Consider the following 19809-nt stretch of genomic DNA (forward strand, 5'->3'; position numbering starts at 1 on the left):
TCTACATGTACTTGTAACTTAAATGATTATTTTACATTTATTCATACAACATAGTTTAGAATTTACGGCTTATTGGAATTCTCTGGAACTGTAATATTGGTGCATTGCTAATAAACGATTTGGCAAATGGAGAAAGCAGAAAGCTCCATTGAAAAAGCATGGGATGGTTGTAACCCCTTTTCGTCCTCTCTCCGCTGCAGGGAGGGGCTGGCTCTATTTTAGGGTCTCGCTGAGTGCACGGTTCTACTGTTTCTGAAAGTGGGCTTAATAGTCCCAGATGGTAATACAGTGGCCTGCATTTGAAACAATGACACATTCAGGTTGGATTGTTTCTTGTTAGGTTTGTTTCTCCGAATCGAAAATACTGAGCTCATTGACAAACTGCGAAGGGAACCGAAACTGTACATCTTATCGGAAAATACACAATGTCTGGGTCAGAGATTTTATCTAAAAGAAGCTGGACCTTGCCTTCAGGTGTAATCGGATAGATCATAATGCAAAACCTTGCTAAACTAGAGCTGAACTAGCAGGCCAATTATCAAAAACAGATAAATGTAGCTTAAGACGGCTGCTTCACATGCTGTTCTGCTCACCAGATCCAGTGGATTCTTCCTTGGTGGTGACCTCTAGTCTGGGACCGAAGGTGCCGTATCCCGCAGCGGTGAATGCCCGAATCTGAAAGACGTACGCTGTGCTTGGCTTCAGATTATTGACTGTGGCCGAAGTGGACTTTGACTTCACGGTGGAGTAAATGCGATCCTTCTGGTCCTTCAGGTTCAAAAGAAGGAAACAAAATAACAATCTTGTCAGAGGGTATCAAAAGCACAAAATTGTACAAATTCTTTATAGAAGAGGGGTGGTTACGCTGAAGTGTTTGGCAACGAATACCGGAGCATTTTGGGCCTTTCACACGCAAAGAGTTCAAGCGGAGGCAATATCACAGTATTTCATCCGTAACCTAGGTAACCAGAAGCAAGCTGTTTGCGAGGAGCTGGTGCTTCATTTACAATTGGAATGTCAAAGAGAGCTCGAGGAAACACAAACACATGCACACCCACACAGAGTGTACGGCTGTATCCCAATTTGCATGCTATCCGTCCTATGCAGTAGGCAAGATTAAGATTAGTGTGTCAAAGTGTGTTGACAATGGTATGCAAAAGATGTTCTATTTTTAGCAGAATTTATTTTTGGTTAATATTGCCCACTTGTACAACAAAAAGGAAGCGGTTTGTACTGATTCTACTACCACAGTAATATTCAAATCTTTGACATTATTTTTTGCTTTATGCTAACATAATTTCCATCTAGCTGTATGTCCATTTCAACTTCATAATAAATCAGATAAGGTCATTGCCAGATAACATTAAACATTTAAAATAAATTGTGAGTTATATAAACTCGCAATTTTGGCAATTATTGAAAAACGAATTTAAAAATTAATTAATTGTGAGATAAATACAATTAGAAAAAAGGGTTACACTTTATTTTAAGGTGTCATTTTTACAGTGTAATTATATATTTAAGTTCTGAGTAATAATAATTAACTACATGTACTTACTATAGGGTTAGGTGGTTGAGGGTTAGTTGCATATAATTGTGCATAATTTACTGTTATTACTATGATAAGTGCATGTAACATATGTAACAAGGACACTATAAAATAAAATGATACCCTAAAAAGTTGCAATTACATGAAGTACAGATGTAAACTCACAATTTGGAGGAAAAAAGCTAGTGTTCAAAAGTTTGGACATCACAGTTTCAACAAAAATATTAAGCTGTTTAAACAGTTTTCAACATTGATAAAAAAATATATATAAAATTACATAATATTATGTTTACTGTATCTTTGATTAAATAAATGTAGCATTGGGGAGCATAAGAGACTTAAAAAACATAATAATAAAAAAAAAGGTCACACTTTAGATTAGGGTCCAGTTCTCACTATTAAGTAATATTAACTATGACTTTTGCCTTAATAAACTTCTAATCGCAGCTTATTAATAGTTAGTAAGGTAGTTGTTAGGTTTAGGTATTGGGTTGGGTTAAGGGATGTAGAATATGCAGAATAAGGCTGCGTTCACACTGCAGGCTGAAACGACCCAATTCCGATTTTTTTGCCCTTATGCGACCTGTATCTGATCTTTTCATGACAGTCTGAACGACACAGATCCGATCTTTTCAGATGCGACCCAGGCCACTTGGGTATGTGGTCCAAATCCGATACATATCCGATCTTTTGAAATGCATCTTCAGTCTGAACTGCCAGGTCACATGTATCCGACCCGCACGTCGTTGACAGTGTTGCCAACTGTTTTCCAAGGAAAGTAGCTAAAGCCAGCCCAAAAAGTCGCTAGATGTCGCTAGATGACGTCATGCGTCAATTAGCATATCCGTGACGTCACCGCGTCGTCCTTGCGTTCGGCCTGTCTAATGTGTTTTCTCTTAATCCGTGCTAACATACTGTATTTTAAAAGAATACAATACAGCCAACTGTCTAATAAATATGTTCTCATTTCCTATATCTTTTTTTCATACAGTAGAACGAGTATGATATAGTGAATACATTTTTTTTTTTTTTACAATCTGAGAGATGTCTGAAACTGGATGAACTAAAGCTCTGTGAGAGAGTAATATAAGTGATAAGCACAAGAGAAGAATGGAAATCATAACGGGTCAAACTAAATTCTTTAAATATAAAACAACGGAAGCAGATAAGTGATTGGTCCGTGGCACCCCAGTGTGCTCATGTGTAGCTCGCTCATTCACGTCTGTCAGCTGTTGTGTGTGTTCAACGGCACGCGCTACTCCTCTCAGCCACAGCCACTCACTGAACAGGGTAAACGCAGAGAGAGGTGAGACGGCAGGGAGAAAGCAAGACCTCGCGCTCGCAGAACAGCACTGGCGACTTTTGCAAAATAAAGTAGCTGACGTTTGTCCAAAAAGACGCTAGATTTGTCGCTAGTCGCTTTTTTGAAAATAAGTCGCCAAAGGGGTCTGAAAAATCGCTAAATATAGCGACAAAGTCGCTAAGTTGGCAACACTGGTCGTTGATACGCTACAAACGTCATCATTGTACGTTGAAGTAGGCGGGAATGAGAAGATAAACAACTATGTACCGACGTTGCTACCACTGCTCCACAAAACGCCATGGCCAAAAACCTTGCTCTCCTCCTCTTTTTTAATTTTCTTCTTAACATGAGAAGGTTGTAATGGTGCTGGCTCCGTTGCGAAAATAACTTTAATAAAGCTAAACGAACTCCAATGCTGACACCCATATTTGGCTACTCCCGTAAACAACAAGTGACGTCGTTGACCGTTGAGTACTCTTCTGCGCATGCGGGTCACTTCTGGGTAATTTCACGTTCACACGGGAGATCACAAAGGTCGCATTTAATTGGAAATGTGAACGGCCTTGCAAAAAAATCGGATTTTTTCAAAAAATCGGAATTGAGCATTAAGCCCTGCAGTGTGAACGCAGCCTAAGGCATTAATATGTACTTCATAAGTACTAATAAACAGCCAATATACTAGTAATATGCATGCTAATAGGCAACTAGTTAGTGAACAATTGGACAGCAAGCATTTTTAAAACTCTATATAATAAAAACGATATATTTACATTAAGGTGGAAATGAGCTTTAATACATGCAACTGATTCAAACCTGCGTGAATGCCAGATCTGCATCATATAAAAAGCATGTGCACTTATGCTGCAACATAGGATCTGTGCACTCTCTCCTGGACTTCAGAAGACAAAAAACCCTCTTAAATGAAATGCCACAGGCTGTTAGGAGTGAAGTCAAGCTTGCTTCTAATTTTCAAACAGGACGGACAACAGCCAGGGAGCGCTCAGGAGGCTGGTTCTGCTTTCACATTGCCTAAGAGACCGGAACCCTACAGGCTGAGCACCGAGTGAACGCACTGGACCTTTCTGCTCAGGCCTGACAAGCTGACATATGAGTTTGATGCTAGACACTATGAAGCCGTGCTTTATAATGGATGGGAGGTGGGATTGAGCAGGAGAAATTTAGTGTGGTATGTGTTTGTGTACATGTATTTTGGGACTACAATACTGATGAATGTTTTAGTGGCAGCGTGAGCATGCCTGCAAGGGGTTGTGGGTTGTTTTTCATTGAACAAATGTTCAGGTACAATACCAGACATTACGAGGTTTGTGTGCTGCTCTTGTGTGTGCATTTCTGAAGACGTGCGCGAGTGTGGATGTGGTAAACTTGTGTATGTTTGTGTGGGATTGGTGAAGGACCTCAGTCTAATTAAAATCTTATGAGTGTCTCATTCATTATAGCAATTAGAGGGGAAGGATCCACTCAGACCGGAGCATTTGACTACGAGCTATGCTCACAGAGAATGCAAATCATGAGAAAGATGAAAACATGCAGGAGAAGACAGGTTGCATGGGAATTGGGAGGCTGACGGACAGGTAGACACACAGTCATTGTCTCTCTCTGTCTGTTATTTTCTGAAACACACACACACACAGAGATATATTCATTAATGGCTTCTGCTCTGGAGCAGGTGGTGTGAACTCACTTTCTCATAGTACTTGATCTCGTATTCGGTGATGACGCCATTGGGCTGCTCTGGTTCCTGCCAGGAGAGCTGAACACTGTGCTGCTGAACTCGCTCCTTTATCACCTCGCTCACCTGAGATGGGGCTGAAAGAAAGACAAAAAGAAGGAACGATTTTCAGTATACATGTTAAAATGGTGGTACAATAAAAAAAATACAGTAAATGAACAAAACACAGTAGCTTAACTGTATCTGTAAAACTGAAAGTTGCTTGATTGACATCATCCAGTATCATAGATAGATAGATAGATAGACAGACAGACAGACAGACAGACAGACAGACAGACAGACAGATAGAGAGATAGAGAGAGAGAGAGAGAGAGAGAGAGAGAGAGAGAGAGAGAGAGAGAGAGAGAGAGAGAGAGAGAGAGAGAGAGAGAGAGAGAGAGAGAGAGAGAGAGAGAGAGAGAGAGAGAGAGAGAGAGAGAGAGAGAGAGAGACAGACAGACAGACACAGACAGATACAGATAGAGACAGACAGACAGAGACAGACAGACAGACAGACAGAGACAGACAGACAGACAGACAGACAGACAGAGACAGACAGACAGACAGACAGACAGACAGACAGACAGACAGACAGAGACAGACAGACAGAGACAGACAGACAGAGACAGACAGAGACAGACAGACAGACATATATAGACAGACTGATAGATAGCCAGAAGGACTGATAGACAGACAGACAGACAGACAGACAGACAGACAGACAGACAGACAGACAGACAGACAGACAGACAGACAGACAGACAGACAGACAGACAGACAGACAGACAGATAGATAGATAGATAGATAGATAGATAGATAGATAGATAGATAGATAGATGATAGATAGATAGATAGATGATAGATAGATAGATAGACAGACAGACAGACAGACAGACAGACAGACAGACAGACAGACAGACAGACAGACAGACAGACAGACAGACAGACAGACAGACAGATAGATAGATAGATAGATAGATAGATAGATAGATGATAGATAGATAGATAGATAGATAGATAGATAGATAGATAGATAGATAGATAGATAGATAGATAGATAGATAGATAGATAGATAGATAGATAGATAGATAGAACAGGTCTACACATTTGTTTACAAAACAAAAGGGAGAAATATGACTTATAATTGTAGTTGTGTTTGCATGAAAAAACACACTGAGCCAACAGCACCTTAATATATTCATATACGCATAAAGAGTCTATTCCCTTGCTTTAATGCAAATTCAGTACCTGGCTGGCACAAACACACACAGACAGAATCTTGTGTCACTGCTGCGGCTCTGATGAATATTCACTCGGTGGCTGCTAAATGTTTACACCTCGTAATGGAAATTTCAATTACTGAGCAAACAGCAGAAGACAGCCTTATCCCAGCCAGAGTAAAACTGCAACGTTTGGCTTATGAATGTCAATTAACTCAAAATTAATTCTGCCGACACATGCAGAGGTGCTTTTAAGAGAAACGCACCCTAACCCCCCAAACTGACTTTCCCGGCGTCTCATTTATTCCCTCCCTTCAGCGCCGCTTCCAGATCCGCGCGTGCCTCCTATACTCTTCTTTTGCCAGTGTGCCATAATTGTCTTTAAATTACAAAAAGTTATTGCACGCTTTGTACGTCGACTCGCCGGTGTGCCATTTCCAAATGCTGTGTGAATTTCAAACGAGAAGCTTGTGGGTAACCCAAATTAAATTCCTTGTTTTTAATAACCTCAGAAATAAGATCCGTTCGAATCTCAGAAGGTAACCTTCGGAAAAGGACGTTCTGGAAGAAGTGCATGGAAATGCAGCGCTCATGCGTACACCATTAATGAGCGTCCACTCTCAACGGACGTCTGTTAGAGTAAGAAAAGACTCGAGAATTAGACTTGGAGAGGAATTTAACTGATCCGACAGAGTGAGAGGAGTAGTGACGTCTCCGTATCGGTGCTCGGTGAACCGTGGGGGGCAAGAATCCAGGGTCGCGACCTCATTTGACCCGGGATCCCCCCCCCCCCCCGCTGACCTTGTGGTAATGAGCGATTCAGGATTAAAGCCTCATTACGGGCTTTCTGGTACCACGGATGGCAGCGCACCAGTCAGATTGTGTTTTGACATATGTGGTGTAATCCAACTAAAACAATCTAATTTCCCATCCAGATCTGAAGGCCGCACACACAGACTAGATGGCTGTTCGTAACACCAGCCAAAGTCCTTGCTCTCCTTAAGAGGCTATTCAGTCTAAACCACTAGCTTTCGCTGAACACCACAGCAGTCGTCCTGATGCATTTAGGGATGTGTTTTTGGAAGAGGCCTTGAACAAGACTGATTTCCTACTTTCGGCTTAGTCATCGCAGTCTCCGAATCGGTGTTTGTTTTTCGCCTCTGTCCACATTCATTGTATGCAGAGAGTGTCAATTACCCATGAGGAGTGGGGCGATGCAGGCGGGACACGCCAATTTAAAGAGCACACTTGTACAGCACAGAACCAGTTGTACTGGAGTAATTGGATCTTTTGCCCCTTTCAACTGACTGCTCCTTCAGTAGGGTTTCGTGCGAGGTGCTCGACTGTCTTTCGGAGTAATAGCCTCGGTCCTTTTAACCGGATCTGGGAAATAAAAGTTGTGACTGTTTCTCTGGAGTTCCTTCTCCCACATGAAGTGTTTCCTTGTTATTCGTGTATATTTATTTCCATATCCAGCACACCCTCTGACTTCTGAATCTAGTTACGCTACACAAACACACGTACGCCGCTCTCGGGATCTCGGAGGCACATTTCCATTGACAAGTCAATCTGTTAGTCACTTGTATTTACTTGTAAAAGCACTAAACTTTGGCCCTAAGGCAACAGATGTTTGCTAGTTTTGGCAAGCCACTTATCAAGTCAGTAATAAAGCCAAATGATAACTGTAACAGTAACTGTAAAAAAAAAAAAGTAACTAACTTTAAATGAGTTGTGTAAACGGATGTCTTTGGAGAGAAACTAAAAACCCAGTGAAAGCAAAATTGAGTTTTGAGGCTTTTAGTCCAGGTCTGTTAGATTTGAGATCATCTATATGCATCGATATTAAAATTCTAGCCAATAATGATAATTATATAGTATTAATGTTATGTCTTTATGTCTGTCTCAATATACAATATAGGTAACACTTTATAATAAGTATAGTGTAATAAAGTATTATACAAACTATTTGCCTTTTTTTTGTTAATTAATAGTTAATATGTAGTTAATTCATCAATAGACTATATGCAAATAGTGAGTTACTGTCAATGTCACTGTAATTAACATTAATTATATATTATAATTAGCTTAAAGAGTTAAGAGTAAAGAGTTAAATAATGCTTTGTTAACAATGCATTAACAGTAAATAGTTCTCACTTTAGATTAGGTCACGGAAAATGGAAAAATGGCATTAATTAAGTGCTTTAAACCAACCTTTATTGGACATTCATATTTATTGGACAGTGTGTGTGTGTGTGTGTGTGTGTGTGTGTTTGTAGGTTTAGGGGTAGTGTAAGGGGATAGAATGTACAGTTTGTACAGTATAAAAACCATTATGCCTATGGAATGTCCTAACTTAGGTAGCACTTAGTGTGTGTGTGTGTGTGTGTGTGTGTGTGTGTGTGTGTGTGTGTGTGTGTGTGTGTGTGTGTGTGTGTGTGTGTGTGTGTCCGACCACATTTTGGGAACAATTTTGTACCTAGAAGTGAGCAAAACCTGACAAAATCAGCAAAAACATTGCTTTGGGAATGTCCTTATTTGTAAAACTGCTATAACAATAAAATAAATTACGTTTAGGTTATTTATTTATTTATTTTTTAATGCAGAAAGTTTTCTATGATGGGTAGGTTTAGGGTGTGCGTGTGCTTACTATATTTATGAATTTGTATTTTAAGGAACACTGAATATGAATGCAATTAATGTCTAATAACGGTTTGTTTAAAGCACTTAATTCATGACTTTTTCCCGTTTTATAGAGTGAGAACTATTAACTGTTAATAACTTATTAACATTAAGCATTATCTAACTCTTTACATATGAGCTAATTAAACAATAATAATTTGTTAATTACAGTACTAATGAATGAAGAACTCACTATTTGTATATTAATGTATTGATTACAGTTTATTAACAAATAATTTGCTAATGATTTGTAAGTACTTTATTACACTATACATATAAAGAATTACGTTAAACAAACATCAAATTCTAAAATCAATCTTTATATGTTTATTTCTAAATAATACATTATTTAATAAAAAGCTAAATGTAAAAATAGAGGAAATCAAAAACAATGAAATATACAAAATTATATGATCAATAAATATGTTAAATCATGAATGAAAACGGTAATACTGGAGAACACATTCACTATTAACTATGACTTTTGCCTCAATAAATCCCTAATTTACTGCTTATTAATGGTTATTAAGGTAGTTTCTGTAGCGTTTAAGTTTAGGAGTGAGGATGTAGAATAAGGTCATGCAGATTAAGGCATTAATATGTGCTTTATAAGTACTAATATGCATGCTAACAGGTCAAAAGTAAGAATCGAACCCTAAAATGGATCTGAGACTTCAACAATAAGAACTTCTAAGAAAAACTTTACCCCTATACCTTCAAAAACTTCACTGTGATAAATATTTTTCACTGAAAGCTAAAACACAACTATCTGACTCCTGTTCAAACTACTTTCTATTTGACGTCATTTAAGACGGAGCCCAAACTTCCATCACAGACAGCAGCGACGCAGGACAGGCCGCCGCCCCCTGTCCGCCGAGAGCCAGCCGGGTAATGGAGAATCGAGCGTAGTGACAGCCCTCATATCGACTGGAATCTGCGAGCTGGAAGAGAGACCCTGAGTTCAGTGTTAATATGGAGGAAATGTGTCCCTCACTCCTTCTCCGTGGCACTTTCCCCATGGTATGTTTAACCACTGCCCTATAACAACCATTAATGACATGCTTACCTCAGAGCGAGTCAACCCACTCCCACTTTTACGGCACGTAAGGGGCCTAGCGCAGCAGAAAATCGTATAATTGTTCCGTCTGCCCTAAAGAGGCAGTGCGAGGGGGGGGACGTTTTGTGTGCAGTGGCTGGGTGACATAAAAGCAGATATTAGTGACCTTCTCGAGCCTCCTAATGCATAAGTTAATTCAAGCAGAAGCAAGCGTCTATCATGTTCTGCATTAGAATACATTAGGGATACATTATGCATGGATGTTTTTATATACTCTCTCTCTCTCCCTCTGTGGCGTTTCCAGAGAATCTGAAAGCGTAAGAATGCCATTGTATAACAGAAATCGTTTTCTCTCCCCGCTTTGCTTGTGTAGTGTTAACTTTGAAGTATTTTAATTATCCAGCAGCCACTTAAGTCAAGGCTGACGCTCTCACGTCCATAACTTCTTTTCATCCACCTAAAAACTATTGAATAACTTTGAGCACTCACCTAGAGATGCCAAACGAAACGCTCCACAAACACATTCTTAAGTGCTGCATTGCAGCTCCTATTCTTTGACAAAAGCAGGAGACGGAAGAACAGAGGCTTTGCTTTAACCAACGGCGCAGGAATGATCTGAGAAGCATGTGGTGTTATAAACCTGATCAGCCCGGCTCATGAATATCAATGATGTTCGCCCAGTAGCTCTAGCATTTTATTCTAAATAATATAATTACTGAAAAAAGGACATTATTCAACATTTGTCCCTGATATTTTATTAAAGTGGTACAATAGTCAATGGTGGGGGGTTAAGCAGGTGTGTGGGACGCAATAAATCATTTGAGCAAAACTTCATATCCAAAGAAGATAAAAATAAAATTGATCAAATTAAAGTGGAAAATATATATATATTAAATTTGTATTCATAATATTACATTTTATTAAATTATATTATATCGTTTAGTTTACTTTTGTAAAGTCCAATGTAAAATAAAAATAAATATGTACTCTTATACAAATATGATTAAAAATTATTAAATTATAATAACTCAAAACAAATCATATATTATAATACTTCATTTTTAAGGACATTTTTGTTTACTTTTGTAAAGTCCAATGTAAAATTAAAAAAAATTACTCTTAAAAAAATATAATTATATTATATTATAATATAATAAATCATAACAAATCATATATTATAATACTTCATTTTTAAGGACATTTTTGTTTACTTTTGTAAATTCCAATGTAAAATTAAAAAAAATTACTCTTAAAAAAATATAATTATATTATATTATAATATAATAAATCATAACAAATCATATATTATAATACTTCATTTTTAAGGACATTTTTGTTTACTTTTGTAAAGTCCAATGTAAAATTAAAAAAAATTACTCTTAAAAAAATATAATTATATTATATTATAATATAATAAATCATAACAAATCTTATATTATAATACTTCATTTTAAGGACATTTTTGTTTACTTTTGTAAAGTCCAATTTAAAAAAAAATACAAATAATATTAAATATGTACTCTTATAAAAATATTATTAAATTATAATAAATCATAGCAAATAATATAGCATGATACTTAATTTTAAGGACATTTTGTTTGCTTTTGTAAAGTCCTATGTAACATAAAATAAAAATCATATTAAATATGTACTCTTATAAAAAATATTATTAAATATTAATAAATAATAACACATTATGAATTATAATACTTCATTTTTAAGGAAATGTTTGTTTACTTTTGTAAAGTCCTATTTAAAAATATATTAAAATACTATTAAATATGTACTCTTATAAAAATAGTATTAAATTATAATAAATCATAACAAATAACATATCACAATACTTCAATTTAAGGACATTTTTGTTTATTTTTGTAAAGTCCAATGTAAAATAAAAAACAAATCATATTAAATATGTACTCTTATAAAAAATATGATTAAATGTTAATACATTATAATGAATAATAACACATACTATATTATAATACTTCATTTTTAAGGAAATGTTTGTTTACTTTTGTAAAGTCCAATTAATTATTATTTTTTTAATAATATTAAATATGTACTCTTATAAAAATATTATTAAATTATAATAAATCATAATAAATAATATATCATAATACTTACTGTATAAGGAAATTTTTGTTTACTTTAAGTCCAATGTAAAATAAAATAAAAAAATCATATTAAATATTGACCAAATATAATTATGTGGACAGCTACACCTAAATACAATTATTACTGCAAAAAAAGTTCAAAATTTGTCCCTGATATTTTATTGAAGTGTTACAATAGTCCATGCAGCTTTAAGAAATGCTGTGGGGGGTTAGGCAGGTGTGTGGGACGTCCTCTCTACAGATTTCTGTGGCTTGCTGGATATTTTTAATATTTATGGCCAGGGCTTTAATAGAGCTGTGCCTCCCACAGACGGCTTTTCCAGAGCCCTGTGAAAACATGGAGATCGCGACAGAGCTCTCGTCGGACGGACACTAACGAGGGCTGACGTAATCAACGTTACTTTGCTTGACATTTTGACTCTGAGCAGGAAAAGAAAAAAGGCCTGTAAAAGAGACGGAGCAGCACAGGAAAAAAAAAACTCAAGGAGAAGCTGGACCGGTGTGTGAGAGTGTGTAAATGAATATGTGAACGGAGACAGAAAGCGTGGGTGTTAGATCTGCCTCATTATTGCCCCTGGCTACCGCAAAATGTGTGTGTGTGTGTGTGTGTGAAGGAGCATGTCCTCTTGTTCCTCCTGTCTGCCGCTGCTTCACAAGCCCACAAGTGTGTGTGTGTGTGTGTGTGCTTGTGTGTGTGTGTGTGTGTGTGTGTGTGTGTATACTTATTTAGACTAACCTGCATAATGAGTCTCAGACATGAGATGTGTGTATGTGTGAGTAATGGTGCTTCATGACCCAAAAATAATGGACAGAAGAAGAAAAAAAAAAAAACACTGCTCAATGTAAATAATACAATTTCTACTAACAAATGTATAAATTAAATAGGCTCAACAACTTTTTAAAATGTTTCCTATTCAGAATATTTTTGAGCCTATGCAGTTTATAGTCAGTTTACAGTTTCACAGAAGTTGAGCAAAAGTGCAGTACAATTTTAAATGAATTAATAAATAAATAATTTGAGCAAAACTTCATATCCAAAGGTGTTAAGAAAAAGTCAAATGGATCAAATTAAAGTGAAAAAAAACCCATTAAACATATAATATTATTAAATATATATTATAATACTTAATTTCAATGACATTTGTTTACTTTCGTAAATTCCCATGTAAAATAATAAAACAAATATTAAAATGCACTCTTGTAAAAATATTAATTATATTATATTATAATAAATCCTAATAAATAATATATTATAATACTTAATTTTAAGGACATTTTTGTTTACTTTTGTAAAGTCCAATGTAAAATAAAAAAAATTATAATATTAAAATGCACTCTTGTAAAAATATTATTAAATTATATTATAGTAAATCATAACGGATCATATTATAATACTTTATATTTAAGGACATTTTTGTTTACTTTTGTAAATTCCAATGTAAAATAAAAAAAATAATAATATTCAATTATATTATATTATAATAAATCATTACAAATAATATATTATAATACATAATTTTTAAGGACATTTTTGTTTCATTTTGTAAATTCCAATGTAAAATAAAAAAAATTATAATATTAAATTATATTATATTATAATAAATCATTACAAATAATATATTATAATACTTAATTTTTAAGGACATTTTTGATTAATTTTGTGAAGTCCCATGTAAAATACAAAATAAATAATATTAAATATGTACTTATATTATATTATAATAAATCATAACAAAAATGTTTTGTTTACTTTTGTAAAGCCCATTGTAAAATAAAACCAAAGCTAATGTACATCATCATTGGCTTGCGCATGCTGTGTATGTTTGGACCGGCCTCACGGCGAAGGTTATTCACTCAGTCAGTTGATAGTGCACACATTAGAAAGACTGAGTGAGAAAAAGAAAGAGAGGACAAAACCTAGAGAAATAAAGAGACAGAAGCCAGAAAGGGAGAGAAAGCATGGAGAGGAGAATTCACTCCGTCAGTAGAGGCTCAGTGATTCAGAAAATAAAGTAGGTAGAAGATGATGGCCCCCCGTTTTGATGAATGTTGAGGGAACCGGCAGAATTGCCGTGACAAGGTTTTCTCTTTTGCTGTCTTGTGCTGTCTCTCCCTCTCTCTCTCTCTCTCTGTCTGTCCCTCGACCCCCAGCCCCGGCGTCCTCCCGCTGCACACTACCAAACAGAAATGTGCTTTCCCAACCACCGTTACCAAGAGCTTTGTCACTTTCAGTTAGAGCGGGGCCAGGGGGACGCTCCGATTTGCCGCTGCACACAGGAACCGCTCAAGCTGCTAAGTAACGCTTTCATTTCTCTCAGGGATCAAAGCCCGAGCTTTTCGGCAAACCGTGAGATGCTTTAGAAGTGAAAAGGCCACTGAAACTCACACTTGCAGACGAATCTCAGAGTATAAAGTACAGTTTTGGGTCTGGTCACGTCTAGTTTGCTTGGTGTTTTCTTTAATGTAAATGTAAGTAAGCGAAACGGAACATATCACAACCTGTAATATTTTGCCCTTTTCCCATGCATTCCTCCTCACTTTCAGGCTTTCTTCAGTAGTAATGGCAATAATTACTTATGAGAGTACTATTAGAATAGCTGTCTCTCCGAATTATGAACTCTCCAGTTGGGCTGTCGAGAGAAGGGGAATCTAATTCAAAAGCAGATCATTCTGGAGTCTGTCATTGGCAGAGATGATTGATGACGATGACTACTTGAAAACACAGACTAGGTAAAGCTCTCAAACATACACATGACAGCTCCACGCTAGGGGTGGGAGATATACCGGTAGACACGATTAACGGTAGAAATTTGTCAACCGATAGAGATTTTGGACTATCGTCTCTATCGCGGTTACGCTCAATTGGGCTTGAACGGTTAGAAACACACACCTATGTGTCAAAGTGACCATGTATTTGCAAGTAAACACAGTCATTTATGTCTTAAGAGAACTAAACTGTTCAGAGAGAAATGCACGGGTATATTGGATCCGTGCAGTTGGCCTTAAAGTGACAGCGTCCAAATTGACCAGCTGTCATTATTAATCAAACTTAAAGAGAGAAAATCTCTCACTGCTCAGGACTGAATCACTTTGTAACTTTGATAAGAATAAATGTGCATTTAATGTACACAGTAAACACTATGCATTGTTTTTTTTATACATTTGATTATACATTTATGTAGTACTTCAAGTGCTTGGAATTTTTCAGGTCTATATGTCTTTGTTCTATTGTAGTTTGTTTTCTGTGCTCTTCTTTATCACTGTTTACTTGTCTTCAGTGGTTTGAGAGTTTTTTAAGCTAGTATTAGTTTTTTAAATGATATTGAAAATAATAAGAATTATGAAATTTTAATGGTATCAAAAATGTTGATATCATAAAACGAACTATATTGTGATATATATCATTATCATGAAATAAAATTACTCATATCGCGATATAAGATTTTGGTCATATCGCCCACCCCTACTTCACACTGTGAAAAATCATGTTTACCGAGAACAAAAACTAGGGATGCACGATATATCGGCAACATATCGTTATCGGCCGATAAATGATTATTTTTGATGTTATCGTTATCGGTCCAATAAGAAAATTTGACCGATATAGTCAAGCCGATAGATAATGTATTATTTCCTTCAGCTGAGACGGACGCGCTGTCCACCATGATGGGTTTGAATTGCTCTAAATATGTTTGGAATCACTTCGAAAAGGAAAATACAGTTATGTGCAACATGTGCAGCGCAAGTCTTCTATAATCTACATAAAATGATAATGAGAATAGAATAGGCTGTAAAAGAGCGTTGTGTTTCAGCGCGTTTGTTGAGGGAAGAGCACGCCCACGGAGTTACACCTTCATGACGAGCACAGTCAAGTTCGCTTGTGCATTCACAGCCTTTTGTGCCATTGTAAGTTGTAATATTATATTTATTATTATTCTGTGTATGTAATATCATATAGGATGCGTTTGGTTGAGTTAATAAACGATGCAGTAAAGCACTTCATTGTACCGGTCTTTAGCTTCAGCGCGCGCCCACGGAGTTGCACCTTCATGACGAGCACAGTCAAGTTTGCTTGTGCATTCACAGCCTTTTGTGCCATTGTAAGTTGTAATATTATATTTATTATTTTGTGTATATAATCCCATATAGGATGCGTTTGGTTGAGTTCATTAACGATGCAGTAAAGCACTTCGTTGTACCGGCGCGCGCATTTCCAACAGAAATGCACAGCATTAATAACTACTGGGACTGTCCTATACATAACGCAATGAGAATATTTCTGTTATAAAACGTAGTGAATTCTCTGGGTTTAGTTGTTTTTCAGCGCGCTGTTGTGGGAAGCGTCAACAACGCATTCTGACCAGCACAGTCAAGTTCGCTTGTGCATTCGCGTCATTTTAAGCATATGTAAGTCGTAATATTACGTTTTTGTAGTATAAACATCTGATTAAAGTCATATAGGATGTGTTTGGTTAAGTCAATAACCCGCAGTGCTTCACTGTACCGGTGATCATCTTCAGTTTCAGCACGCTCTCAAACAGGGGAAGAGCATCCACAGGAGTTATAACCCTTCACCTATGCGTGATTTTGTGCTAATATAAGTTGTAATATTATATTTATTTTGTATAAATATCTGATTGTTCTCATATATGAAGCGTTTAGTTGTTAATTAAACTTCTAAGCGCTTCAGTTTATGGTTGTTCGTTCATTCTCTCCAGCTTCAGCGCGCTCTCAAACAGCAACATTATTCCTAATAGACTAGACTAATATTACAGATGTTTACTATTACTGTTATATTAAACATATTTTTTTTTTCAAAAACACAGAAGCATTATTTTTTATAATTAGCACTTTTATTGTTCTCGTATCATTTCCATCAACAATATGGTTTGATTAAAACCATTTCTTTATCGTCTGTGCGGAGGTTTTCATGCACTTGCATTCTGATTCTTTATTATGCAGCCTAAGTAATGCTGTTCAATTACTTGTTTGCATTATTTAGGTATATTATTTTTATTTTTTAGACAATATAATTTTTGGTAACATTTTAGAAATAAGGTCTCATTTTATTAATGCATTAACTATCATGAACAAACAGAGAGCAATAACCTTTGTTTCTTTTAGTAATAAAATGTTTGTGTTTTGTAACAGTCCATTCACAGTTCATACCTAATGTTAAAAGACACAACTTTGGGTCTGAATATGTTGAGATTAACATGAACTAATATTAATAAATCCTGTTGAAGTATTGTTCATTCATTGTTGGTTAACTAATACTAACAAAAATTAAACCTTATTGTAAAGTGTTAAAAAAAAAATTGGCCATAGGAGTGTAAAATTAATTTGAAAAGGTAAGGAATCTCACACTGGTTCAAATAGGCTACTGTAGTGTATAGGTTTGGTTTATGTTGAAGTGTTTGGGACATGGCTTTTAATGGTGAGCCTTTTGTTTTTGTAATCAGGCTCTCAGAGTTTATTAAAATTTGTATTTAGATTTATCGGCCAATATATCGGTTATCGGCTTTCAAATATTAAGAATTATCGGTTATCGGTATCGGCCAAAATGTTCATATCGGTGCATCCCTAACAAAAACAAATGCTGTGCAACAAAAAAAATGATGGGAGGTTGTTTCTGCCTTGATGGATGGATGGATGGATGGAAGGAAGGAACACTGAAAAAAATGGTGTGTTGGATTTACATGATTTAATCATGTACATCGGTTCCACATGATTCAATTAAATTAAACAAACATAATTTGTTCACATAATTTCAACATAATGGAATTAAGTAATTTTTAAGTAACCGAATTGAGTAGTCTCACAATGATTTTAATATGGCTCCCTAACAACAGTGGTGCACACGGGGGCTTGAGACCCTGCCTCTTTAATCAAAACAGATGTTTATTTTTGTATATTTTTGTTGTCACTTGACTGATCTTTATACTGTACTCAGTAGATTACATTATATTTGCCAGCAATAGCACATCATATATGTGCCAAGTGTGAAATGCTCTTTAATGTCATGTGCTGAGTCAGTCCACAGCCTAATCAATCGCTCCACTCTTCTCCACTATGGTAACCAGTGTAATTTAAATGGTTCGAATAATTCCAACATAATTAAACATTAAACACTAATAAACAATATAAAGTCTCCCCCTTTTTCTCATTTTGCCCAAAACCACATAAAATAACATTTAATTTCAACAATTTTACTCTAGTCGTCAAGTCCCAAGCAAAGCATGCTGGGAACTACAGTTTCAGCAAAAATCATTTTCGAGTACTTAATTGGTTCACATTCACCCCAAATAATTTAATCTAGTAGATTGCACATTTTAGAGAATTACATTAATCGAAAGCAATGAAATCATGTTTAGAAGAGAAACACAAATTTGTTGCATAGATCACAAATAATACGATTAAGTAAATTGGACAACATGTGTTTTCCTGTTTTTTCAGTGAAGGAAGGAAGGAAGGAAGGAAGGAAGGAAGGAAGGAAGGAAGGAAGGAAGGAAGGAAGGAAGGAAGGAAGGAAGGAAGGAAGGAAGGAAGGAAGGAAGGAAGGAAGGAAGGAAGGAAGGGAAAAAAGAAGGGAAAAGAAAGGAAGGAAGAGAAAAAAAGGAAAAAGGAAGGAAGGAAGGGAAAAAAAGGAAGGAAAAAGGAAGGAAGGAAAGAAGGAAGGAACAAAAGGAAAAAAGGAAGGAAGGAAGGAAGGAAGGAAGGAAGGAAGGAAGGAAGGAAGGAAGGAAGGAAGGAAGGAAGGAAGGAAGGAAGGAAGGAAGGAAGGAAGGAAGGAAGGAAAAAAAGGGAAAAAAGAAGGGGGAAAAGGATGAGGAAAAAAGGAAAAAGGAAGGAAGGAAGGAAAAGAAGGAAAAAAGGAAGGAAGGAAGGAAGGAAGGAAAGGGAAAAAAGAAGGAAAAAGGAAGAGGAAAAAAGGAAAAAAGGAAAAAAGGAAGGAAGGAAGTCAGGAAAAAAAAGAAAAAAGAAGGAAAAAGGAAGGAAGGAAAAGGAAAAAAAAGGAAAAAGGAAGGAAGGAAGGAAGGGAAAAAAAGAAGGAAAAAGGAAGGAAAGTAGAGGAAAAAAGGAAGGAAGGAAGGACTTTAATATAGGAAAGTCAAAATTATGAGAAAAGAGACAAAATAAAACAGCAAAGCAGATGTTTATGAGAGCCTGTAATATCTCTGAAGGAGGTTTGATCTGAAATCTTGCGACTGCCTCTTGATCACACATCATCAGCCATGGCTTCGAAATCGCCCCCTATACCCCTAAATAGGGCACTATTCAATGTACACACAGTGGCTGTCCGCATTCACTCACTCGTTTTCACTCACTCCTTCAACTGAACTGTATTAGTGGACTAAAGTAGGGAATAGTGATTGAGGGTTTAGGGGGCGATTTCGGATCCAGCCTAACTCTCACTCTAACGGCCCAGCTGTCCTAAGTGGGCATGTCATGAGCTTGGAATGGCATTTAATTGTGTGGCAGACGCCGGAAAGCCTGATACCTAAAGTGGAGCCGGTGAAGATCGTCCCCACACTTCCTCTCACAAATTAGAGTCCAGCGGTGGCAGCCTATTATCAGCCATCACCGCTCCCACTGCACCACATGACCCCCCGACACAGAGTCACCTGACCTGCATTAGAAACATTCATTCACAGACGTATAATCAGACAGTAATCATATAGTCTCGCTGACCCAAGGGTGCCACCGTCCACATCCTGTGAGGTTCGAATGTCAAAGAACACTAATGAAAATGCTTCTATAATGCATTATGTGACGGGCATAGCGATTTGAGCAATTTTATTTGATTATTTTCAAAATATCCTAGTGTTTAGTATTTTAATTACAGTAGCACACAATTTGTGTTGAAATGTGATCCTCATGTTCTCCAGCATGACTTGAATCCAAAAGAGCACCAGTGGAAACAGAAACATCTGACGGTCCTTACAAAAAGTCACGTGATCAATGTCCCAAATTAGTCGCCTAGAAATAGCGCAGAATCTGAAATATCTCTCGTTCATTTTAAATCATTGAGTTTGTTTGGTTTTGTTTGATTTTCAGAGTATCCTAATGCTGCGTTCACACCAAACACGGATAGGGCGTCAGGAGTGAGTGATTTCAATGTTAAGTAAATGGAAAGGCGTGTTGATGCACGT

The 19809-nt window shown here is 36.5% G+C and overlaps 1 protein-coding gene across 4 annotated transcripts in view; it reads right to left on the reverse strand.

The window, feature by feature from the left end:
- The window catches only part of epha7 (eph receptor A7), a 112990-nt gene that overhangs the window by 20535 nt on the left and 72646 nt on the right, over positions 1 to 19809 (reverse strand). For all 4 annotated transcript variants that reach the window (XM_079830448.1, XM_079830449.1, XM_079830451.1 and 1 more), the window contains exons 6-7: positions 4555 to 4679; positions 594 to 768 (exon numbers count right to left, since the gene is read on the reverse strand). In XM_079830448.1, the coding sequence (XP_079686574.1) occupies positions 594 to 768; positions 4555 to 4679 (300 nt within the window). The remainder of the gene's footprint in view (positions 1 to 593; positions 769 to 4554; positions 4680 to 19809) is intronic.

Source organism: Gobio gobio (assembly GCF_949357685.1).
Source record: "Gobio gobio genome assembly, chromosome: 12".
NCBI classification, from domain to species: Eukaryota; Metazoa; Chordata; class Actinopteri; order Cypriniformes; family Gobionidae; genus Gobio; species Gobio gobio.